Source organism: Neophocaena asiaeorientalis, unplaced genomic scaffold (genome assembly GCF_003031525.2).
Source record: "Neophocaena asiaeorientalis asiaeorientalis breed wild unplaced genomic scaffold, Neophocaena_asiaeorientalis_V1.1 scaffold298, whole genome shotgun sequence".
Taxonomy (NCBI): Eukaryota; Metazoa; Chordata; class Mammalia; order Artiodactyla; family Phocoenidae; genus Neophocaena; species Neophocaena asiaeorientalis.
The window spans coordinates 511,781-531,454 of NW_020171997.1; the positions used below are offsets into that span (position 1 = coordinate 511,781).

Genomic DNA, 19,674 nt, shown 5'->3' on the forward strand with positions numbered 1-19,674 from the left:
GGCTCAGAGGCGTCACTCCCAGCTTCTCGCCTTCCCGTCGCTCTTAGAGGAGCTGACTGTTTCCTCCCGGAACAAATGAGCTCGGTTTCCAGAGGATTCGCTCCGACGCCGAAAGCGATTGCACCGTTCCCTCTTCCTGTGAGACGGTTGGTGCCTTAGCAACTACACCTAGCAACTAGGGAATCCTCGAGTGTTGCGGATCTCGGCTGAGGGGCCTTGGAAACCTTGAGCTCACAACGAGCCGTTTCCAGCCTCCTGGGCAAGGGAACAGTATCCTCCCTTGCCTGGGATTCTGGAACCATTTCATTCTGGTGAAAGTAAGAGGCAGCTTGGGACCAGCAGCCTTTCGCGGAGAAAAGTCTGACATGCCCATCCTATGTGACAGGTAGTTATTTTTGCCATGATTATCGATGTGCATTTAGCCCACACATTTTGGTGGGTGGTCATGTGATGTTTGGAAACCTTTCGGCAGCACGATTTACACGTAATGTTTGTTACATTTGTAGTCGGCAAAACGACTCTGTGGATATCTCAAATTAGTAAAGTGTCAATCAATGGAGGCATCTGAAGTCTTATTCAGTTGTTCAACGAATTATAAACTAACCCTTACTGCCCGTGGGACCGAATTAAGGTAACAGCTAACGACTGTTTTTTTAAAAAATGCGTTATTGTTGCACAACATCATTAGTAGAATTCGAAATAAAAAAAATGAAATGAAGGGGAAAAAACTGCTTTTCAAACAACATTTTCCATATAAACTTCCAGTTTTGTCCACTTGAATTCACAAATTTTATATAGCTATAGCACAGATATAATTTCAGATTCTTTCTGCACCTAGTTATGTAACAGCATAGGACAATGCATGCAATACATTGTTGACAATGATTATTTTAATGGCGGCATAATAAGCCCTTGGTTGAATGTACCAATGCACCGTAGTTTACTTAAGCATGCTATTATTGTTACACATTTTGAATATTGCAACAGTACCACCATTTTAAACAATTCTGGAGCGAGTATCATTGTCACTTTATTTTTCCTTAGGAAAAAGTCCAGGAAGAAGAATTGCAGACTGAATTTTTTTTTTTCCATTTTGGCAGTTAGTAAACTGCTTTTTTTTTGTTTGCTTGTTCCTGCGGCATGCGGAATCTTAGTTCCCCGACCAGGGATCAACCCATGCTCCCTGAATTGGGAGCGCCAGGAAAGTAAGTACCTGGATTTTTTAGTAATCATTTGTTTTTGTTTTTTTTTAAATAATTAAAATTTTTTTTAATTGGACTATAGTTGATTTACAATGTTATGTTTCAGGTGTACAGGAAAGTGAATCAGTTATACATATAGCCACTCTTTTTTTTTTTAGATTCTTTTCCCATATAGGCCATTACAGAGTATTGAGTAGAGTTCCCTGTGCTATACAACAGGTTATTATTAGTTATCTATTTTATATATAGTAGTGTGTATACCTCAGTCCCACTCTCCCAATTTATCTCTCCCCCTTATCCCCCAGTAACCATAAGTTTGTTTTCTACATCTGTGACTCTACTTCTGTTTTGTAAATAAGTTCGTTTGTACCGTTTTTTCTAGATTCCACATATAAGCGGTATCATATGATATTTGTCTTTCTGTATCTGCTTTCTTCACTCACTGTGACAGCCTCTAGGTCCATCCATGTTGCTGCAAATGGAATTATTTTGTTCTTTTTTTATGGCTGGGTGATTTCCATTGTAATATGTACCACATCTTCTTTATCCATTCCTCTGTTGATGAACATTTAGGTTGCTTTAGTATATGTGCTACTGAAGCGGGCACCCTTTTGCCCATTTTTAAATTGGTTATCTTACTACCATTGAGTTGTAAGTGTTCTTTATACTTTTTGTTGTATTTAAGTAATATTTGCCATACCCAAGGGCACTAAGATTTTTCTCTTTTGTTTTCTTCTAGAAGTTTTATGTAGTTTTAATTCTTACATTCAGATCTATGATATAGTTCAAGTTTAATTTTTGTATATACTGTGAGGTAAATGTAGAGGTTTATATTTTTCTGCATATGGATAACAAATTGTTCCAGCATTATTTGTCAAAAAAAATGATCCTTTCTCTATTGAATTGTCTTGGCAGTTTTGTGAAAGATAATAGACCATTTAATTCCCAACAGAATTTGACCCTTTAAAAGTATATTTTTGGGCTTCCCTGGTGGCGCAGTGGTTGAGGGTCCACCTGCCGATGCAGGGGACACAGGTTCGTGCCCCGGTCCAGGAAGATCCCACATGCCGCGGAGCGGCTGGGCCCATGGGCCATGGCCGCTGAGCCCGCGCGTCTGGAGCCTGTGCTCCTCAACGGGAGAGGCCACAACAGTGAGAGGCCCGCGTACCGCAAAAAAAAAAAAAAAGTATATTTTTGATAATTTTATGTTATCCTGTATTATGATTATTTTGTATTTATTCTTTATTAAGCTGAAAGCTCCTTGAGGACACAATTATTTTACTTACCTCTGAAAGTCAGCATGCTCAGTGAAAGCATGATATATTTAAGCATGCTCTAGCATTCATGACTCCCCAGTGCTGGATTGAGACATGTGGTTACCCCAAACAGGTTCATGATTTGGAAGCTTTCAGAGCAATTACCTTAAAACATTTTTTTTTTTTTTTTTACTACATTTACTTAGGCTGAACATCGTATGTTAGAAGGGCAGAAAAGGAGGACTCCTTTTGTGTTAGTCAAAATCTGGACAGGAAACTCATAGCATACTGGAGCGGGGGTGAGGATGTTAACTGAAAAGAGTTTCTGAAGGAACTATTTACAGAGATGGGGTAGGGTTGAGGGAACCCACAAGGATGGTGAAACACACAGGGACTAGCAACAGGCTGGAAATCCCATTTCTTGAAGGCTTGAAGGGACAAAGGGAAGAAATGGTTTTACCAGAGCCCAGCAAGAGTGGGAGCCCTAGAGGATGCACCCTCTGACAGCAGCTGTGGTTATAGGGAAACATAGCTACTGTCACAACTATGGCAAAGTTGTGGTAGGGTATGTGAACTCGTGTGTGTGGGGGGAGTGATAAATATCTCAACTTCTCTGTTTTACCATCCTCTAATATCTTGCCAGTGACCAACCCCAACCAGAAGCTAGAGAGAGGGTAAAGGAGCCCAGGTACAGTCCTTAGAGATCAGCTTCCGGGAGGGTAGAGAAGGGTGAAAAATGGATCCAGAAGTCAAATGGGGGGACTTCTCTGGTGGTCCAGTGGCTAAGACTCCATGCTCCCAGTGCAGGGGACCCAGGCTTGATCCCTGGTCAGGGAACTAGCTCCCACATGCTGCAACTAAGAGTTCACATACCACAACTAAAGATCTTGCATGCCGCAACTAAGACCCGGCACAGCCAAATAAATAAATAAATATTTAAAAAAAAGAAGTCAAATGAGGAGTAAACAGTATAACATTGTGTCATGCAATCAGCTGTAGCATAAATTACATACTTCACTCAGGGAAGGAACTTTCTCTCCTTCAAAGGCAAATTGCCGACTATCTGCTGTTGTTGGAGCATATCCCTTGATTTTACCAACCAATCTAAGTGGCTTATCAAAATGTTATTTCTGCCTACATTTAATACCCACTCTTTCCTGAGAGGAGCTCTGATAAATACAGTTTGCATGATCTCATTACATATCCACTTTATAGATTAATGCCCTTGCCTTGTTAGTTGTCCTTTTAATCTGCTTCAGTCTCTTCAGATTAAATAAAATGATGCATGTAACTACATGGTGTTTACAAAGTACTCAGTACATGTATCATTTTTAACTAAATCAACTACTCTACTCATAGTATTCCTTCAGAATGCTCTACACTACAATTACATCTTTCATCTCTAAACTTGCGTAGTGGGAATTACAGCAATTAAAGGATAAAGCAAATAAAGGATAAGTAGGCAGGCTAGGAGTTTCCATTTTTTGCATTGACTTTGGCCTTGGAAAAATGTCTCTTGTAAAATGCACTTACACAATTTTAGCAATGTTATTTGCCATTTTTGTATCTCTAATGCCTACTCATTTTTATTCCCACCCAAAATGGTGATCATACCTCCCTAGTTTTGTGAAATGAACACATTTGTTTTTTTTGGGGGGGGGCTGCACCATATGAGGGATCTTACTTCCCTGACCAGGGTTGGAACCTGTACCCTCTGCAGTGGAAGCATGGAGTGTTTTTTTTAAAAATTAATTAATTAATTAATTTTTGTCTGCGTTGGGTTTTCGTTGCTGCGCATGGCTTTCTCTAGCTGTGGTGAGCGGGGGCTACCCTACGTTGCGGTGCGTGGACTTCTCATTGTGGTGGCTTCTCTTGTTGCGGAGCACGGGCTCTAGGCGCACGGGCTTCAGTAGTTGTGGCTCGCAGGCTCAGTAGTTGTGGCTCGCGGCTCTAGGGCACAGGCTTAGTAGTTGTGGCACGCCAGCTTAGTTGCTCTGTGGCATGTGAGATCTTCCCGGACCAGGGCTCGAACCCGTGTCCCCTGCGTTGGCAGGCGGATTCTTTTTTTTTTTTTTAACATCTTTATTGGAGTATAATTACTTTACAATGGTGTGTTAGTTTCTGCTTTATAACAAAGTGAATCAACTATACATATACATATATCCCCCTATCTCCTCTCCCTTGCGTCTCCCCGCCACCCTCCCTATCCCACCCCTCTAGGTGGTCACAAAGCACCAAGCTGATCTCCCTGTGCTATGCGGCAGGTGGATTCTTAACCACTGTGCCACCAGGGAAGTCCAGGAAGTGAGGAGTCTTAACCACTGGACCGCCAGGTTAAGTCCCTGAGCGCCCTTTTCAGCAAGACGTGTGGTGCAGAGGCAAAGTAGGGAGCTGACACGATTATACTGTAACTATCTCAGATTCCAGAGATTAAATCTGTTTATCGTTTTTGACTTCTTTTAAACCAGAGCTTTCCCCTATTTCCTTCAGCTTTTTCCTACTTCTCAGAATCTGTACCTATCTTTTCTCTACCCCAATCTTTCATCCTTACTCTCATTCCTACCCTCAACTAGGGACTTAGTTTGAGACCTCAGCGTTCTGGATTCCGTATGAATTATTAATACTATTACTGCTGCATTATGGCTTAGATTTAGTTTTATGGATTGATCGGAGAATCAAAATTAAAAAAAAAAGCTGTTTCTCATTATAATGCAACATGCTTGGGACTTCCCTGGCAGTCCAGTGGTTAAGACTGCGAGCTTCCACTGCAGGGGGTACAGGTTCGATCCCTGGTTGGGGAACTAAGATCCCACATACCACATGGCATGGCCAAAAAATTTAAAAAATTAAAAAAAAAAAGAATGCAACAGGCTTAGATGTTATAGGTTGTTTTGACTAGCTCAGTTTTTTCCTAGAAAAATAAATCCTTGAATTATGCAAGTCACCTGAGATCCCTTCCAAACATATTCTTAAAAAAGAAAAAAATCACTTAAGATAATAATCATAACTTATTGAGTTGGGCAACACTGAATGGTTATGACAAGATAAGATGTAGAAAATATTGTCAGGTTTGAACAGCCTTGGTACTATATTTAGTTTCTGGGTCAAGACAGTGAAAAGCAAAAACAACATATAGTTTTTCTTGACCACACTCTGCATTTTTGTTTGTTTTTTGTTTTTTAGTTCCCCAACCAGGGATTGAAAGTGGGCCATGGCAGTGAAAGCACCAGGTCCTAACCACTGGACCACCAGGAAATTCCCATACATATAATTTTAAGTTGGGGCAATTTATGTGCAGTTTGGCCCATCTAATGTATACTTTAAGCTTGAAATGCAAACTTCTAATTTCAAAATCAAGTTAATCTAAATTTTTGCTCATCAGATTTCATTTTCTTGTTGGAATGTGTATTATATGCAGAGTTTGTATCAATTTTTATAGTAAATTCTTTTATTAAATTTTGATTTGTCATAATAACAGGACCTTTTTGTTTATGTTTATTGTTGTATCCTGAGTACCTGGATTAGTGCTTAGAACATAGTAGCACCTGATAAACATTTGCTAAGTGAATGAATGCTGATAGAACAATGGATGAAATATGGAATGTAAAGTCTAATGGTGGAGACATAATAGATATAAACATCAATAAATAATTAATGTAATTTCAGATAGCCATAACGACAGCAAACCAGATTTAGGGAATAGAGAATGACTGGAGGGGAGGTTGGGATGGTTTTTAAAATCTTCATAACAACTCCATGAAGTAGGTATTTTATCTCCCCTTTAAGGAGGAAAAATTTCAGACCTGCCCAGGGTCACAAAGTTAGTAAGTGGTTGAACCACGTTAATCCAAGTTCATTAACATATTCCTTCATTAAACATTCCTGAATGCCTGTTAGACACTGAACCAGAGTCTATAAAACCAGAATAAAGCAGTTCCTACCTTCAAGGAGCTTATAGTCCTATAGATCTGTGCTGTCTGATACAGCATCCCCTTCTTTCTAGTTGGAACTGAGATGTGCTGTAAGTGTAAAATATACACTGGATTTCAGAGAATTCCTATGAAAAAGTAAAATAGCAATAACTTTTTATACTGATTATATTTTGAAATAATATTTGGACATATTGGGTAGAATATATTATTAAAATTCATTTAGCTTTACTCTTTTTAAAATGGCTATAGAAATTTAAAATGACATATTTGTATTGTAGATTCTGATTGAGTAGGCCTGGTCGCCAGATTCTGCATTCCTAATAAGCTCCAGGTGATGCTGATGCTGAGGATCACACTTTGAGTAGCAAGGCTCTAGACCAGATAGATAAGGAAACACACAAGTAATAACAGTCCTGGTATGATAATTGCTATGACTGGGCAATAAAGGTGCCTAGAGGCATTGTTGTTGTTTTTCACTCTGCAAAACAGCCTATGTTCTTTTAAACCATTTTTGCACACTTTCTGTTCCTTTTATATTGCTTTATAAAAGATCAGCATGCTATGTTTAACTACATAAATATATATTTCTGTGAATCACGAGTGTATCTTTTGCCTTTATTTAAATGATTATATGCTAGAGAGATGTATCTATTGTATATACAGGTGAATAAGGAACATACGGCATCATTATAAATAAGACATTAAATAAGTATAATATATTATTTACCATAATGAGAAAATACCCATAATAGGTTACTGAAGTAGATTCTCCCAATTGTGAACAATATTTTTTGATTATGTATAAATCAAGATAGAAAGTATTTTCCAGAAGTTGTACAGACTGAACCACAGAAATAACATTTTTTTCAGATAAATGATCTGTGATCTTAGAAACTTAGTTTTTTTAAAAATAAATTTATTTATTTTTGGCCGCATTGGGTCTTCATTGCTGCGTGTGGGCTTTCTCTAGTTGCAGTGAGCGAGGTCTACTCTTCATTGAGGTGCGCAGGCTTCTCACTGCGGTGGCTTCTCTTGTTGCGGAGCACGGGCTTTAGGCGCACAGGCTTCAGTAGTTGTGGCACACAGGCTCAGTAGTTGTGGCTCAAGGGCTCTAGAGTGCAAGCTCAGTAGTTGTGGCACACAGGCTCCACGGCATGTGGGATCTTCCTGGACCAGGGCTCGAACCCATGTCCCCCGCATTGGCAGGCAGGTTATTAACCACTGCGCCACCAGGGAAGCCCGAGACTGTTTTGAAGGTAGAGGAAGGGACAGGGAATAGGGAAAAATTCCTGGAGGAAGTGATTACCGCAGGCCTCTCACTGTTGTGGTCTGTCCCTTTGCGGAGCACAGGCTCCGGACGTGCAGGCTCAGCAGCCATGGCTCTCGGGCCCAGCCACTCCGCGGCATGTGGGATCTTCCCAGACCGGGGCACGAACCTGTGTTCCCTGCATCGGCAGGCGGACTCTCAACCACTGCACTACCAGGGAAGCCTGAGGAAGTGATTTTTAAGCTGAGACGTAAACATATGTAGGAGTTAGCTAGGTCTGTGGACCTCTAACACTCACACTTTTACTTTTTTTTTTTAGGCCGCGCCTTGCGGCGTGTGGGATCTTAGTTCCCCAACCAGGATCAGGGATTGAAACCAAGCCCCCTGCCTTGGGAGCATGGAGTCTTAACCACTGACTGCCAAGGAAGTCTCCTACTTTTACTTTGGATCAAGTTTTTGTTTTGTTTTGTTTCATTTTGGTGTTTGTTTTATTTTTTTGCTAATGTCAACTGACTAATGTCAGTTGAGGAGAAACAATATCAAGTTTGTTAATTAGGTTTCTGTTTAGGAATCTATCAGCAAAATAAATATTAAAAAAGAGAATCTATCATGAAATACTATGTTAGTTTATAATTTAGACTGTAAACCTTATTGTAAGTGTGTCCATATGCAAAAAATAAAGAGCTGAGACGTTCAAGATTTGTGAAAATAAACATTCTGTAAAATTTAGACATTAAACATTTTCACTATCAGATATAACTAATAAGAACAAAAGTAGTATTTTAAAATTGGCAAAAGAACAATACTTTTTCACTTCATAAGGGTTGTTGGGAAGATTTAAAGAGATAATAATATATGTGAAGTGCTTACTTACATATAAGGAAGCCTGACATAAGGAAGATAGTATAAGAAAGTAATGTTAATTTTAGCTTTTGGTTTCTATTTGGGGTTCTCTAGTAGTTTGAGAATAGGTTATTTTAAAAGCAGTGTTTTATTAAAATTACAATGTATACATTTTAATTTGTGGACAAAAATTACTAATTGTTTCAATAATTTTTTTTAAGCATACTTCACTGGGGTTTCATCAGAGGTCACACATTCAGAGTAGTCTGGGCTAGGAGTCTAGGACCTGGGTTTTGATTCCAGCCCTTACTCTTTCACTTTGAGTCCATCATTCAAAAAAGGGAGTTTTACTAGTTGCTCTATAAGGTGCTTTCTAGTCTGTATCAGTTTTGCTGAGACTGCAGTAGAAATGGATACAAGATCCAAATTAATGATTTGCTATCAGGTTTCATTTAGCAAAGTTAATATTTGGCCATCAAATACACATTTAATAGAAAATATTCTTTTATGAACCAGAGTGTTCATAGTCACTGTTTTCTTTCTTTCTTTTAAAATTAATTAATTAGTTTATTTATTTATTTATATTCTCTGTGCTGCACAGCTTGCTGGATCTTAGTTCCCCAACCAGGGATTGAACCCAAACCTAGGCCCCCAGCAGTGAAAGCGCTGGAAAGGAATTCCCTGGCGGTCCCATGGTTAGGACTCGGTGCTTTCACTGATGGGCCTGGGTTCAATTCCTGGTCAGGGAACTAAGATTCTGCAAGCCTCGGGAACAAGCAAACTGTGTGAAATGAGTTTGTTTGGGACGATTTAAAAAAAAACAAAACAGTACTTTCAGAGCTTCAAAATTTACTTATTTTTCAATGACCATAAAAGGTATGTTAGAAATATATCTGAATGAAAAATTTTCTTTCCTTTTCCATATTTACTGATGTTCCTAAAAGTTTTACATATTTTCTCACTTAAGTTCTCTCCACATTCAAACCTATTTACAGAAGTGACAATGATGTCTCCTCTTACTCAAGAGTAAATCACAATAAGCATCCTACTGGGATTTATTGGGGTTCAAAAAGAGGAGATATAATCGCTTCACTTGAAAGTGATAAGGAGGGACTGAAATAATAGTGAGAAAGTAGCCCTGAGACCAGAGTAACGTTGGTTCCATGTTGTTTCATTTACAGTAATAACTCAGGGATGTGCCAAGGGGCTGCAACCCTTTTAGCTTACCTTTGCTACTGTCAGTTCACACTTTAGCCTTCATTTCCCCTTTCCCCTTACCCAGCATACACATACAGAAGTTCTGCAGTGGTAACTTGTTGAATGTCTCTGGGGTATGCCTGTACCCTTAGTGTTTTGGGCATGTTGGCCTAAACTTCCTCATCTAGGAAACCTTGGGATAGGTGTATTGGTAGCTGGCTTCACTTGGGTTTAATCTCAGCATTCTGAAGTACAGAGTACACTAGAGAGTTAATAGACCTGAAATTTAATTCAAGTTTTGCTACCAATTAACAGTGCGACCTTAGACGAGTCATTTTACCTTTCAGTCATTCATTCAGTTCATCTTACGTATTGATTAAAAACCAGTGTGCCAAGTACTGTTCTAGGTACTGGGGATACACAGTTCCTACTCTCAAATTGCTTACCTTCTAGTGGTAATGATGGTGGAAGTGGTGAGACAGACAATAAATACATAAAATAAATACGCAGAACTTGTGAGAACAATGAAGGAAAGACAACAGTAATATGGTAGAGTGATGAGGTGGGTGGAGGTGGTGTGCTTCTTGAGATAGGGTATCTGGGATTTTTCTAGGCAACTGAAAAATCAAGGTGTTGAACTGGATGCTAAGAGTATCTTGCAGTTTGATAGACATGTATTTTCTTCTTTTCACTATTACTTACGTTCTAGGAAGGCCCACCAATTCCTCTATTATGGAAATAAATGCAAATATGTTTAAATCAAGCACCGCATCAATTTTATATTGCCTGATTTTTGAAATAATCCATTTAAGAAGCAATAACTAAATATTTTACTGTTATTGGGGGAAGTTGCTGCTGGTCATTAAAGAAAAAAAAGACCCCTAACTTAATTTAAAAAAAGAAAAAAAGGCAAACTGAGGTGCCAGGTTGTAATTCTGTGCTCAGACGTGCTCAGGGCCCAGGGCGCAGAAAGAAAACCTCGGCTTTGCTCGGATCAGGGGCTCCTGCGCGCCCCGGGTCCCCGGGGGCTCAGAGCAGCACGGTGGCAGTACCTGACAGAGGCTGGGAAGGCTCCGAGCCTCAGAGCCCAGGGAGGAGGAGCCACGGGCGGGGCCGACTGGAAGCAGCCACCTCAGCGAAGAGGCAGGATTTCCGCGGAGTAAGTGCCGGTGTCGTCCGGAAGAAAGGGCTCTTGCTGCAGATGTCTCGTGATTACCTCGGAAGCCTTGCTTCGCCGGTTGAAACTGCAGAGATAAAGAAAAATGAGCGAAATATGGCTACGGAGGGCCCTGCCGTACGTCGAGTCCAGGTGGCAGAACATCCCAGGTGGGGGAGAGGAGATGCCGCGCTTTGGGATCGCTTGGGTTGGATAGATGTAGATGGTGTCAGGCCTTTTGGCCCTTCACTGAGGCGCAGCTTTTGACCCCGGGAGCAGACAGAATCTTTGGGATATTATAAGGCTACTTGGCTGGACTTGCAAGAAGACCGCGCCGCAAACACTGTTCAACCTTGTGTGTCTTGCTTCATCCATGCAGATCCTTCTTTTACCTTTTTCTTGCAGAAGGGTGGGACACTCTGCTGGGCTTTAGCAGAAAAACCCAAATTAGCTTTGAATCTCTTCTTTGTTTTGCCTTCTAGCTGATAGTGCTTTTTAAAGTCTCCTTTCTAAAATATTCAATTGAAAACAATCAAATACGCCAAAACAAAAATAAACAAAAAACGACCCCCCCCAAACCAAAAAACCCCTTTGGTCTCTGCATCCTTTTAAACAAATCATGTAATCTATGCCTTGTCACTTAGGAAATTAATCTGCTGCCAGTACCTAGCTACGGAATAACTAACACCTTAAGTGATACCAAGTGGAGGATATTTTCATTTGAGGGCATCTTGCAAATACTTCGTGGAAGTACTTCTTTCTGACATAGGACAGAAATCTCATAGAATGAAGCCTCCACCTGCGGTGTATTAGCCCTATAGCTTTTCTAAGGTTGGCTTTGCTCCCTCTTTGCTGTTTCTAAGTTTTTTTCCCTGTTAACTTTTTTCTCTAAAATTGTCCTAAAGTTCTTCCTACTTCCTGGTTTATGACTGTCACGCGACGGTCGACAATATTACAGCTTACTGAAACTTGCGAATGCTTTTTCACCCTTGAGCCAGCAAACAGTGGGTCTTTAGTTACCAGAAAGAAATGTAATTTTTGATTATGGAGACCAACACGGCCTTAGACTACTCATGAATGTCATATATTCTGTTTCCATTTTATGCCATTTTATTCATAATGGTCAATATTTCTGTAGTTACCCTGTGAGAAGGGGGATGATGGCAACATGTACTAAAAGTGAAGAGTTGTTTACTTAATTTCCTTAGAGTTGTTTCTTTCCTTTAAGGACCTTTACAGTATTTATTCCTGCAACAAATATTTATTGTTAATATTTAGTGTTCTGTGCTAGCTACAGAAGAGCTCATATAATAGGTTAGTGTGCACTTTGCCATTTCCTTTTTTTTCACTTAATACAGTTATTAACTTCAAGCAATGTTTCAGCCACTTATTCATTTTATCAGGGGTGAGTTCAGTTAAATCTAGATAGTATATCTATAAACCCACCTTACTTGTTAGATGCTGCAATATGCTGAAAGGGAAAAAAAATGCATGAGGGCCCCCAGATCAGACTGTCTTTTTTGGAACTCCTGCTCTTTCTGCAGGATGCTGTCGACTGAAAAAAATACACAACGTGAGAGTTGTTAGTTAAGTTTTATTTGGAGGACTTCCCTGGTGGCTCAATGGTTAAGAATCTGCCTGCCAATGCAGGGGACACAGGTTCAATCCCTGGTCCAGGAAGATCCCACATGCTGCAGAGCAACTAAGCCCGTGTGCCACGACTACTGAGCCTGAGCTCTAGAGTCTGCGAGCCACAACTACTGAGCCGACGTGCTGCAACTGCTGAAGCCCATGTGTTCTAGGGCCCACATGCTGCAACTACTGAGCCCACATTGCTGCAACTACTGAAGCCTGCACACCTAGAGCTTGTGCTCCACAACAGGAGAAGCCACCGCAATGAGAACCCCGTGCACCACAACAAAGAGTAACCCCCGCTCACCACAACTAGAGAAAGCCCACGTGCAGCAATGAAGACCCAATGCAGCCAAACAAACAAATAATAACTAAATAAATACGTTTAAAAGACATAATATTAAAAAAAGTTTTATTTGGGGCAAAATGAGGACTATAGCCTGGGAATCAGCATTTCAGATCACTCTGAGAAACTGCTCTGAAGAGGTAGGGGGGAATATCTGTATATATGTGATTTTGGTGAAGGGGGATACATGCAGTCAAGCACACATTTTTTTCAGAAGGTTGCTGATGGTCACAAGGAGCAGATGTCACCATGAAGGATTTTAGTGCTTTTCTAGATATGAGGAGATGCAAGAATTGGGCTCTTAAAATCTTCTCCTGATAATATCTAACTATCTGAAGGCCTGTTCTGCTGGTTTTTCCCAGAGCACAGAGTGCCTCATTCCTGATCTACACCCTGAACTCCTTTCAGGATGTGTTGAAGGTCAGCAGTCACGGCAGCTTGTGATTTAATCCTTGTAGAGGTAGCTGGTAAGTGCCAATTTTTAGTTGGCAATGCCTCTTTAGCTTCACAGGACACATGACCCTCTGAGTAAAGGGACTAGTCAACCATGTTATATATTTTATTTAGTAAACTTAATTTCTTTTTCATTCATTTAAAAAAATCAAATAGAAATAGAAACTCTAATTTTTTTTTCTGCGTCCCAATCTTGCTTGCACCCTGTACTGTAAGACTACTTCAGATTCCACTGTTCTTTCTTTGCATTCTTAGCAACCTTTGCATTCTTAGCATTTCTTTGCATTTAGAACCACTGTTCTAAATTTCTTTGCATTCTGTTCCTTCTCTTTGGGATTAAGTTTTAAACTATTGGATTATTATTATTTTTTCGGTAACAGCTTTATTAATATATAATTCACATACCATACAGTTTACTTGTTTAGATTTTACAATTAAATGTTTTTTGGTATATTCACAGGATTATGCAACCATCACCATAATCAAAGTTAGAACGTTTTCATCACCGCCCCCACATCAAAGAACCCAGCATCCCTTAAGCTATCACCTCCCCAATCCCCCGAAAGCCCTAAGCAACTGCTAATGTACTTTTGGTCTCTGTAGATTTGCTTATTCTGGACATTTAAAATAAATGGAATCATATAATGTATTTTTTTTGTGACTGTCTTCTTTCACTTAATATAATGTTTTCAAGGTTCATCCATGTTGTAACATGTTATCAGTATTCATTCCTTTTTATGGTTGAATAATATTCCACTGTATTGATATACTACATTTTGTTTATCCATTCATCAATTGATAGGCATTTGGGTCATTTCCACCTTTTGGCTCTATGACTAATGGTGCTGTATAAACACATTCTTAATATGAAAGATTTGGATTATTTAAAAATGTATTCAGTAAAGCCTGAGAATTGCACAGTTCTTTTTCTCATAATCTGATTCTTATCCTGTACTGCCAATTCTCACTTCCCTTCTTAGAAGTTTGGTTTGTTTTGTATCCTTGTAATATCATTGTATTCTTTTTTTTTTTTTTTTCTCTTTTGCGGTATGCGGGCCTCTCACTGTTGTGGCCTCTCCCGTTGCGGAGCACAGGCTCCGGACGCGCAGGCTCAGCGGCCATGGCTCATGGGCCCAGCCGCTCCGTGGCATGTGGGATCTTCCTGGACCGGGGCACGAACCCGTGTCCCCTACATCGGCAGGTGGACTCTCAACCACTGCGCCACCAGGGAAGCCCAATATCATTGTATTCTTTTGGTGTCATTGTATCTTTATAATACCATTGTTAACATTTTTTTGTGTATGGGTTCTTAGTTTCCCGACCAGGGATGGAACCTGTGCCCCCTGCATTGGGAGTACAGAGTCTTAATCACTGAACCACTAGGGAAGTCCCATTGTTAACATTTTTTAATAAAAGTTGTATTATATTCATATAAGTGGAATCATATTTGGTTTTCTGTAATTTACTTTTTTTCACTTAATAATATTTCTTAGGGATTCTGGTATATCACTCCATACAGATATATTTCACTTTTTAAGGGCTGAGAGTATTTAATAGTATGAATATCATTATTTAACCACTCAGTTATTAGAGTGTACATTTAAGTTGCCAATTTTTTACTCACAAACAATGCTGCAGTAAAAATCTTTATACATTTATCCTTGAACATTTTTTATGTTTCTTTAAGCTTGTTCATAAAAATGGAATCTATATCAAAGGTAATGCAAATTTAAAATTTTTGATAGTTTCAAAAAATATAATTTTAATAGTTGCTGCCAAATGGGTCTAAAAAAAAAGATGTTATTAGATTGTTTATTTCTTGTTAGCTTTTAGGAACTCTTTATGTATGTATTTTTTGTATGAGTGTATATATTTTTGGATAAACTCATTTGTTGTTTTATGTATATTATATATATTATTCCCAGTTTAGCAATTTTCCTTTGACTTTATGATGTTTTTTGTTGTATAGACAGTTTATATATATATATATATATTCTTTTTTTTTTTTTTTGCGGTACGCTGGCCTCTCACTGTTGTGGCCTCTCCCGTTGCGGAACACAGGCTCCGGACGCCCAGGCTCAGCGGCCATGGCTCATGGGCCTAGCCGCTCCACGGCATGTGGGATCTTCCCAGACTGGGGCATGAACCCGTGTCCCCTGCATCGGCCTGTGGACTCTCAACCACTGCACCACCAGGGAGGCCCTAGACAGTTTATATTTTATGTAGTATGTTACAGTGTTGAATGATAGCAACCTTGTCTTGATTCTGATATTAATGGGAAAACTTCTAATATTTTTGTCATCAAATATGGTGTTTGTTATTTCTGGCAAGTATCCTTTATTAAATTAAGGACATTTTCCTCTAGCATGTTAAGAGCTTTTTTTTTTTAATTTCAAATTTTATTTAAAAAATCAGGAATGGCTATTTAATATACACATATATATGTATATTTTGAGAGGATCATGGAGTTATAGAGTTTTCCCTTTTATTCTGTTAGAATAGTGCATTTAATCAACATATTTCCTGGTACTCTCTTTATGTTCCTGGAATAAGCTCTGGTCACATATATTATAAAATAATGTATGTTGGATTAAATTTACCAATATTTTATTTAGAGTTTTTGTTTCTATTTTCACAAGTGAGAGTAGCCTATAGTTTGCTTTTGGGGACTATTTTTTTAAAATTTATTTATTTTTATTTATTTACTTATTTTTGGCTGTGTTGGGTCTTCACTGCTGCACGTGGGCTTTCTCTAGTTGCAGCAAACGTGGGCTACTCTTCATTGCGGTGCACGGGCTTCTTATTGTGGTGGCTTCTCGTTGCAGAGCATGGGCTCCAGCGTGTGGGCTTCAGTAGTTGCGGCATGTGGGCTCAGTAGTTGTGGCTCGTGGGCTCTAGAACACAGGCTCAGTAGTTGTGGCACATGGGCTTAGTTGCTCTGCAGCATGTGGGATCTTCCAGATCAGGGCTCGAACCTGTGTCCCCTGCACTGGCAGATGGATTCTTAACCACTGTGCCATCAGGGAAGCCCTTGGGAGCTATTCTTGTTATGTGTTAGCATCTGGCTTATACTATTCCCAAAATGAGATGGGAAGGCCTTCCACAGCTTCTATTGTTAGAACCATTTATGAAAAAAAAAAAAAGATCATTGTTTTTAAGGTTTTACAGAACTAACTCATAATATTTTCTGGGCCTTGTTAAGGGGATTATTTCCAACAACGTTTTATGTTTCTTTTTTCTGTTTTTCTGTCCTGTCAAAATCGATGGGGGAGGAGGAATTTGAATCCCTCAGTGGACAGTGGGAGCTTACTTTGTGGGCTCCTGTGTCCTTCTGACATGTTACTGTTATTGTTTGAGCACTTCTTTACTTTCTGGCATAGCAGTATATTCCAGGATTGTATTAAACCCTCTCTGCTCCAGCTCTGGCATTATTTCTGCAAAGAGTTCTGATTTCTTTTTGAAACCAAGATCTGAGCACTAGGGATGCTCATTGCTACTGGGATGTTAATGCTTCTAGGCCATCTCAACGTTTCACTTTGCATATTTCTTTTTTTTTTTTCAGGTATGCGGGCCTCTTACTGTTGTGGCCTCTCCCATTGCGGAGCACAGGCTCCGGACGCGCAGGCTCAGCGACCATGGCTCACGGGCCCAGCCGCTCCACAGCATGTGGGATCTTCCCGGACCGGGGCACGAAACCGTGTCCCCTACATCGGCAGGCAGACTCTCAACCACTGTGCCACCCGGGAAGCCCTGCATATTTCTTATGACAAAATATTTCTGGAAATCACTTGAGAAAAATTTCTAGAAACTATATTCTTTTTTAATAGTTTCATATTACTTCATTTTGTAAATAGTCCGTACCTTATTCAAACATTCTCCTATGTAAGAGTGTTTAGGTTGTTTCTAGTGTTTTGCAATAGCAAACAATTCTGCAATGAATAATCTCATGAATATGTATTTTCATATTGCTGGAGAATAACTTCAGGGTAAATTCTTAGACATAGGATTATTGGGTAAAAATTAGTGCCAATGGGGGCTTCCCAAGTGGTGCAGTGGTTCAGAATCCGCCTGCCAATGCAGGGGACATGGGTTCGAGCCCTGGTCTGGGAAGATCCCACATGCTGCGGAGCAACTAAGCCCGTGCACCATAACTACCGAGCCTGCGAGCCACAACTACTGAGCCTATGCACCACGACTACTGAAGCCTGTGAGCCTAGAGCCCGTGCTCCGCAATGAGAGAAGCCACTGCAATGAGAAGTCCACACACAGCAACGAAGAGTAGCCCCCGCTCACCACAACTAGAGAAAGCCTGTGCACAGCAACGAAGACCCAACACAGCCAAAAATAAATAAATAAAATAAATTTATAAAAAAAAAAATCAGTGCCAATGTATTTTTGTTAGATATTGTCCAATTCCTCTCCAAATGTGTTGTACCAATTTGCATTCCCAACCCAATGTAGAAAAGTGCCTGTTTCCACAGAACCTCCCCAACAGAATGTGTTGTTACTTTTTAATTTTCACAATTCTTATAGTATCTTGGTGTAGTTTTAATTTGCATTTCTCTAATTTCTTGTGTTTAAGGTCCATTTATGAACTACTCTTAGTATGGATTTTCTGTTCATATCTTTTGCACAATTTTTCTATCCAGTTTTTGGTCATTTTTCACTCAGTTTTTGAATTTTTTAAGTTGAAGTACAGTTGATTTACAATATTATATGAGTTTCAGGTGTACAACATAGCGATTCAATATTTTTATAGATTATATTCCATTTAAAGTTACTACAAAATAATGGCTATATTTCCCTGTGCTGTACAATATATCCTTGTTGCTTATCTATTTTATACTTAGTAATCTGTATCTCTTAATCCTATAGCTCTATCTTGCCCTCCCCTTTCCCCACTGGTAACCAATCATTTGTTCTCTATATCTGTGAGTCTGTTTTGTTATATATATTCGTTTGTTTTACTTTTTAGATTCCACATGTAAGTGAAAGTATTTGTCTTTCTCTGACTTATTTCACTAAGCATAATATTCTCTAGGTCTATCCACATTGTTGCAAATGGCAGATTTCCGTTCTTTTTCTGGCTGAGTAGTCTGTTGTGTGTGTATGTATGTTTGTGTGTATGTGTATATATAATATATATATATATATATAGGTATATATAGGTATATATATATATATATATCGCATCATCGTGATCCATCATATTCATCAGATGATGGACCCTTAGGTTGCTACCATATCTTGGCTATTGTAAATAATGCTGCTATGAAAGTAGGTTATCTTTTCATTTTATTGATGGTTTCTTTTGCTGTGCCAAAGCATTGAAGTTTAATTAGGTTCCGTTTGTTTTTTTTTTGCTTTTATTTCTTTTGCCTTAGGAAACAGATTCAAAACAATATTGCTACAATTTATGTCAAAGAATGTTCTGCCTGTGTTCTGTTCTAAGAGTGTTACAGTTTCAGAGTTTTTTTTTTTAATATAAAGAATATATCTGTAACATGTAAATATTTTCTCTTAGTTTGCTAGTTTTCTTTTGACTTTGATTATAAAATTTTCTGCCATGTGTTTTAAAAAATCTTTATATAGTCAAATTTGTCAAGTTAAAAAAATTGCCTCAGAAGTTTGAGTCATAGTTAGAAAACCTCTCCCCTATGTTGAGTTATACTGAAATTCATTTGTTTTCTTCTAGTGCCTGATCCATTTGGAGTTTATTCTTGTGTAAGAGATGGTCCTAATTTTATCTTTCCCAAAAGTTTAAGCACTTTTACTACCCCTGTTTATTAAAAAGTTCATCTTTGCGTTGTGATTTGAGATGCCACTTTCCTCATATACTAAGTTTCTGTATGTACTTGTATCTATTTCTGAACCTTTTATTCTACTGAAGTCTGCTTATCTATATATGTACTGGTACCTCACTGTTGTCATTACAGAGGCTTTATAGTATGTTTTAATGTTTGGTAGGGTTACTCTGTCCTCACAGTTGTTCTTTTTTAATGTTTTCCCCACTATTCCTGCATATTTGTTTTCCACATGATTTTTTGTATCAACTTGTCTACCTCTATAAGAAAACCTTGTTGGTATTTTTTTGGGGGGGATTTAATTTAATTAATTTAATTTATAAATTAACTCGGGAATAACTATCCTTATGATGTTGGGTCATCTTATCCAAGAACAAAGGATGTCTTTCCATTTCTTTGAGTCTATTCTATGTCTTTCAAGAGTGTTTAAAGCTTTACTTAAATAAATTTTGCACATTTCTTGTTAAATTTATTCCTAAATGTTTAGTCTTTTCTTGTTGCTATGAGCAAGGTTTGCTCTACCATTATAGCCCTAATTGGTCATTGATTTTGCACATGAAGGGTATTCATGTTTGAGTATTCATTT

The 19,674-nt window shown here is 38.9% G+C and overlaps 1 protein-coding gene across 7 annotated transcripts in view; it reads left to right on the plus strand.

Moving 5' to 3' along the window:
* Positions 1-54: 54 nt before the first annotated feature.
* Positions 55-19,674, plus strand: part of GALK2 (galactokinase 2) — a 135,529-nt gene continuing 115,909 nt past the window's right edge. For 2 of the 7 annotated variants that reach the window (XM_024748896.1, XM_024748954.1), the window contains exon 1: positions 10,413-11,023. In XM_024748896.1, coding sequence (XP_024604664.1) covers positions 10,899-11,023 — 125 coding nt within the window. In that variant the 5' untranslated portion in view covers positions 10,413-10,898. Of the gene's footprint in view, positions 386-506; positions 632-1,044; positions 1,206-10,412; positions 11,024-19,674 lie in introns of those variants that run through there. The other 5 variants (XM_024748916.1, XM_024748925.1, XM_024748934.1 and 2 more) reach the window with 5 other exon arrangements.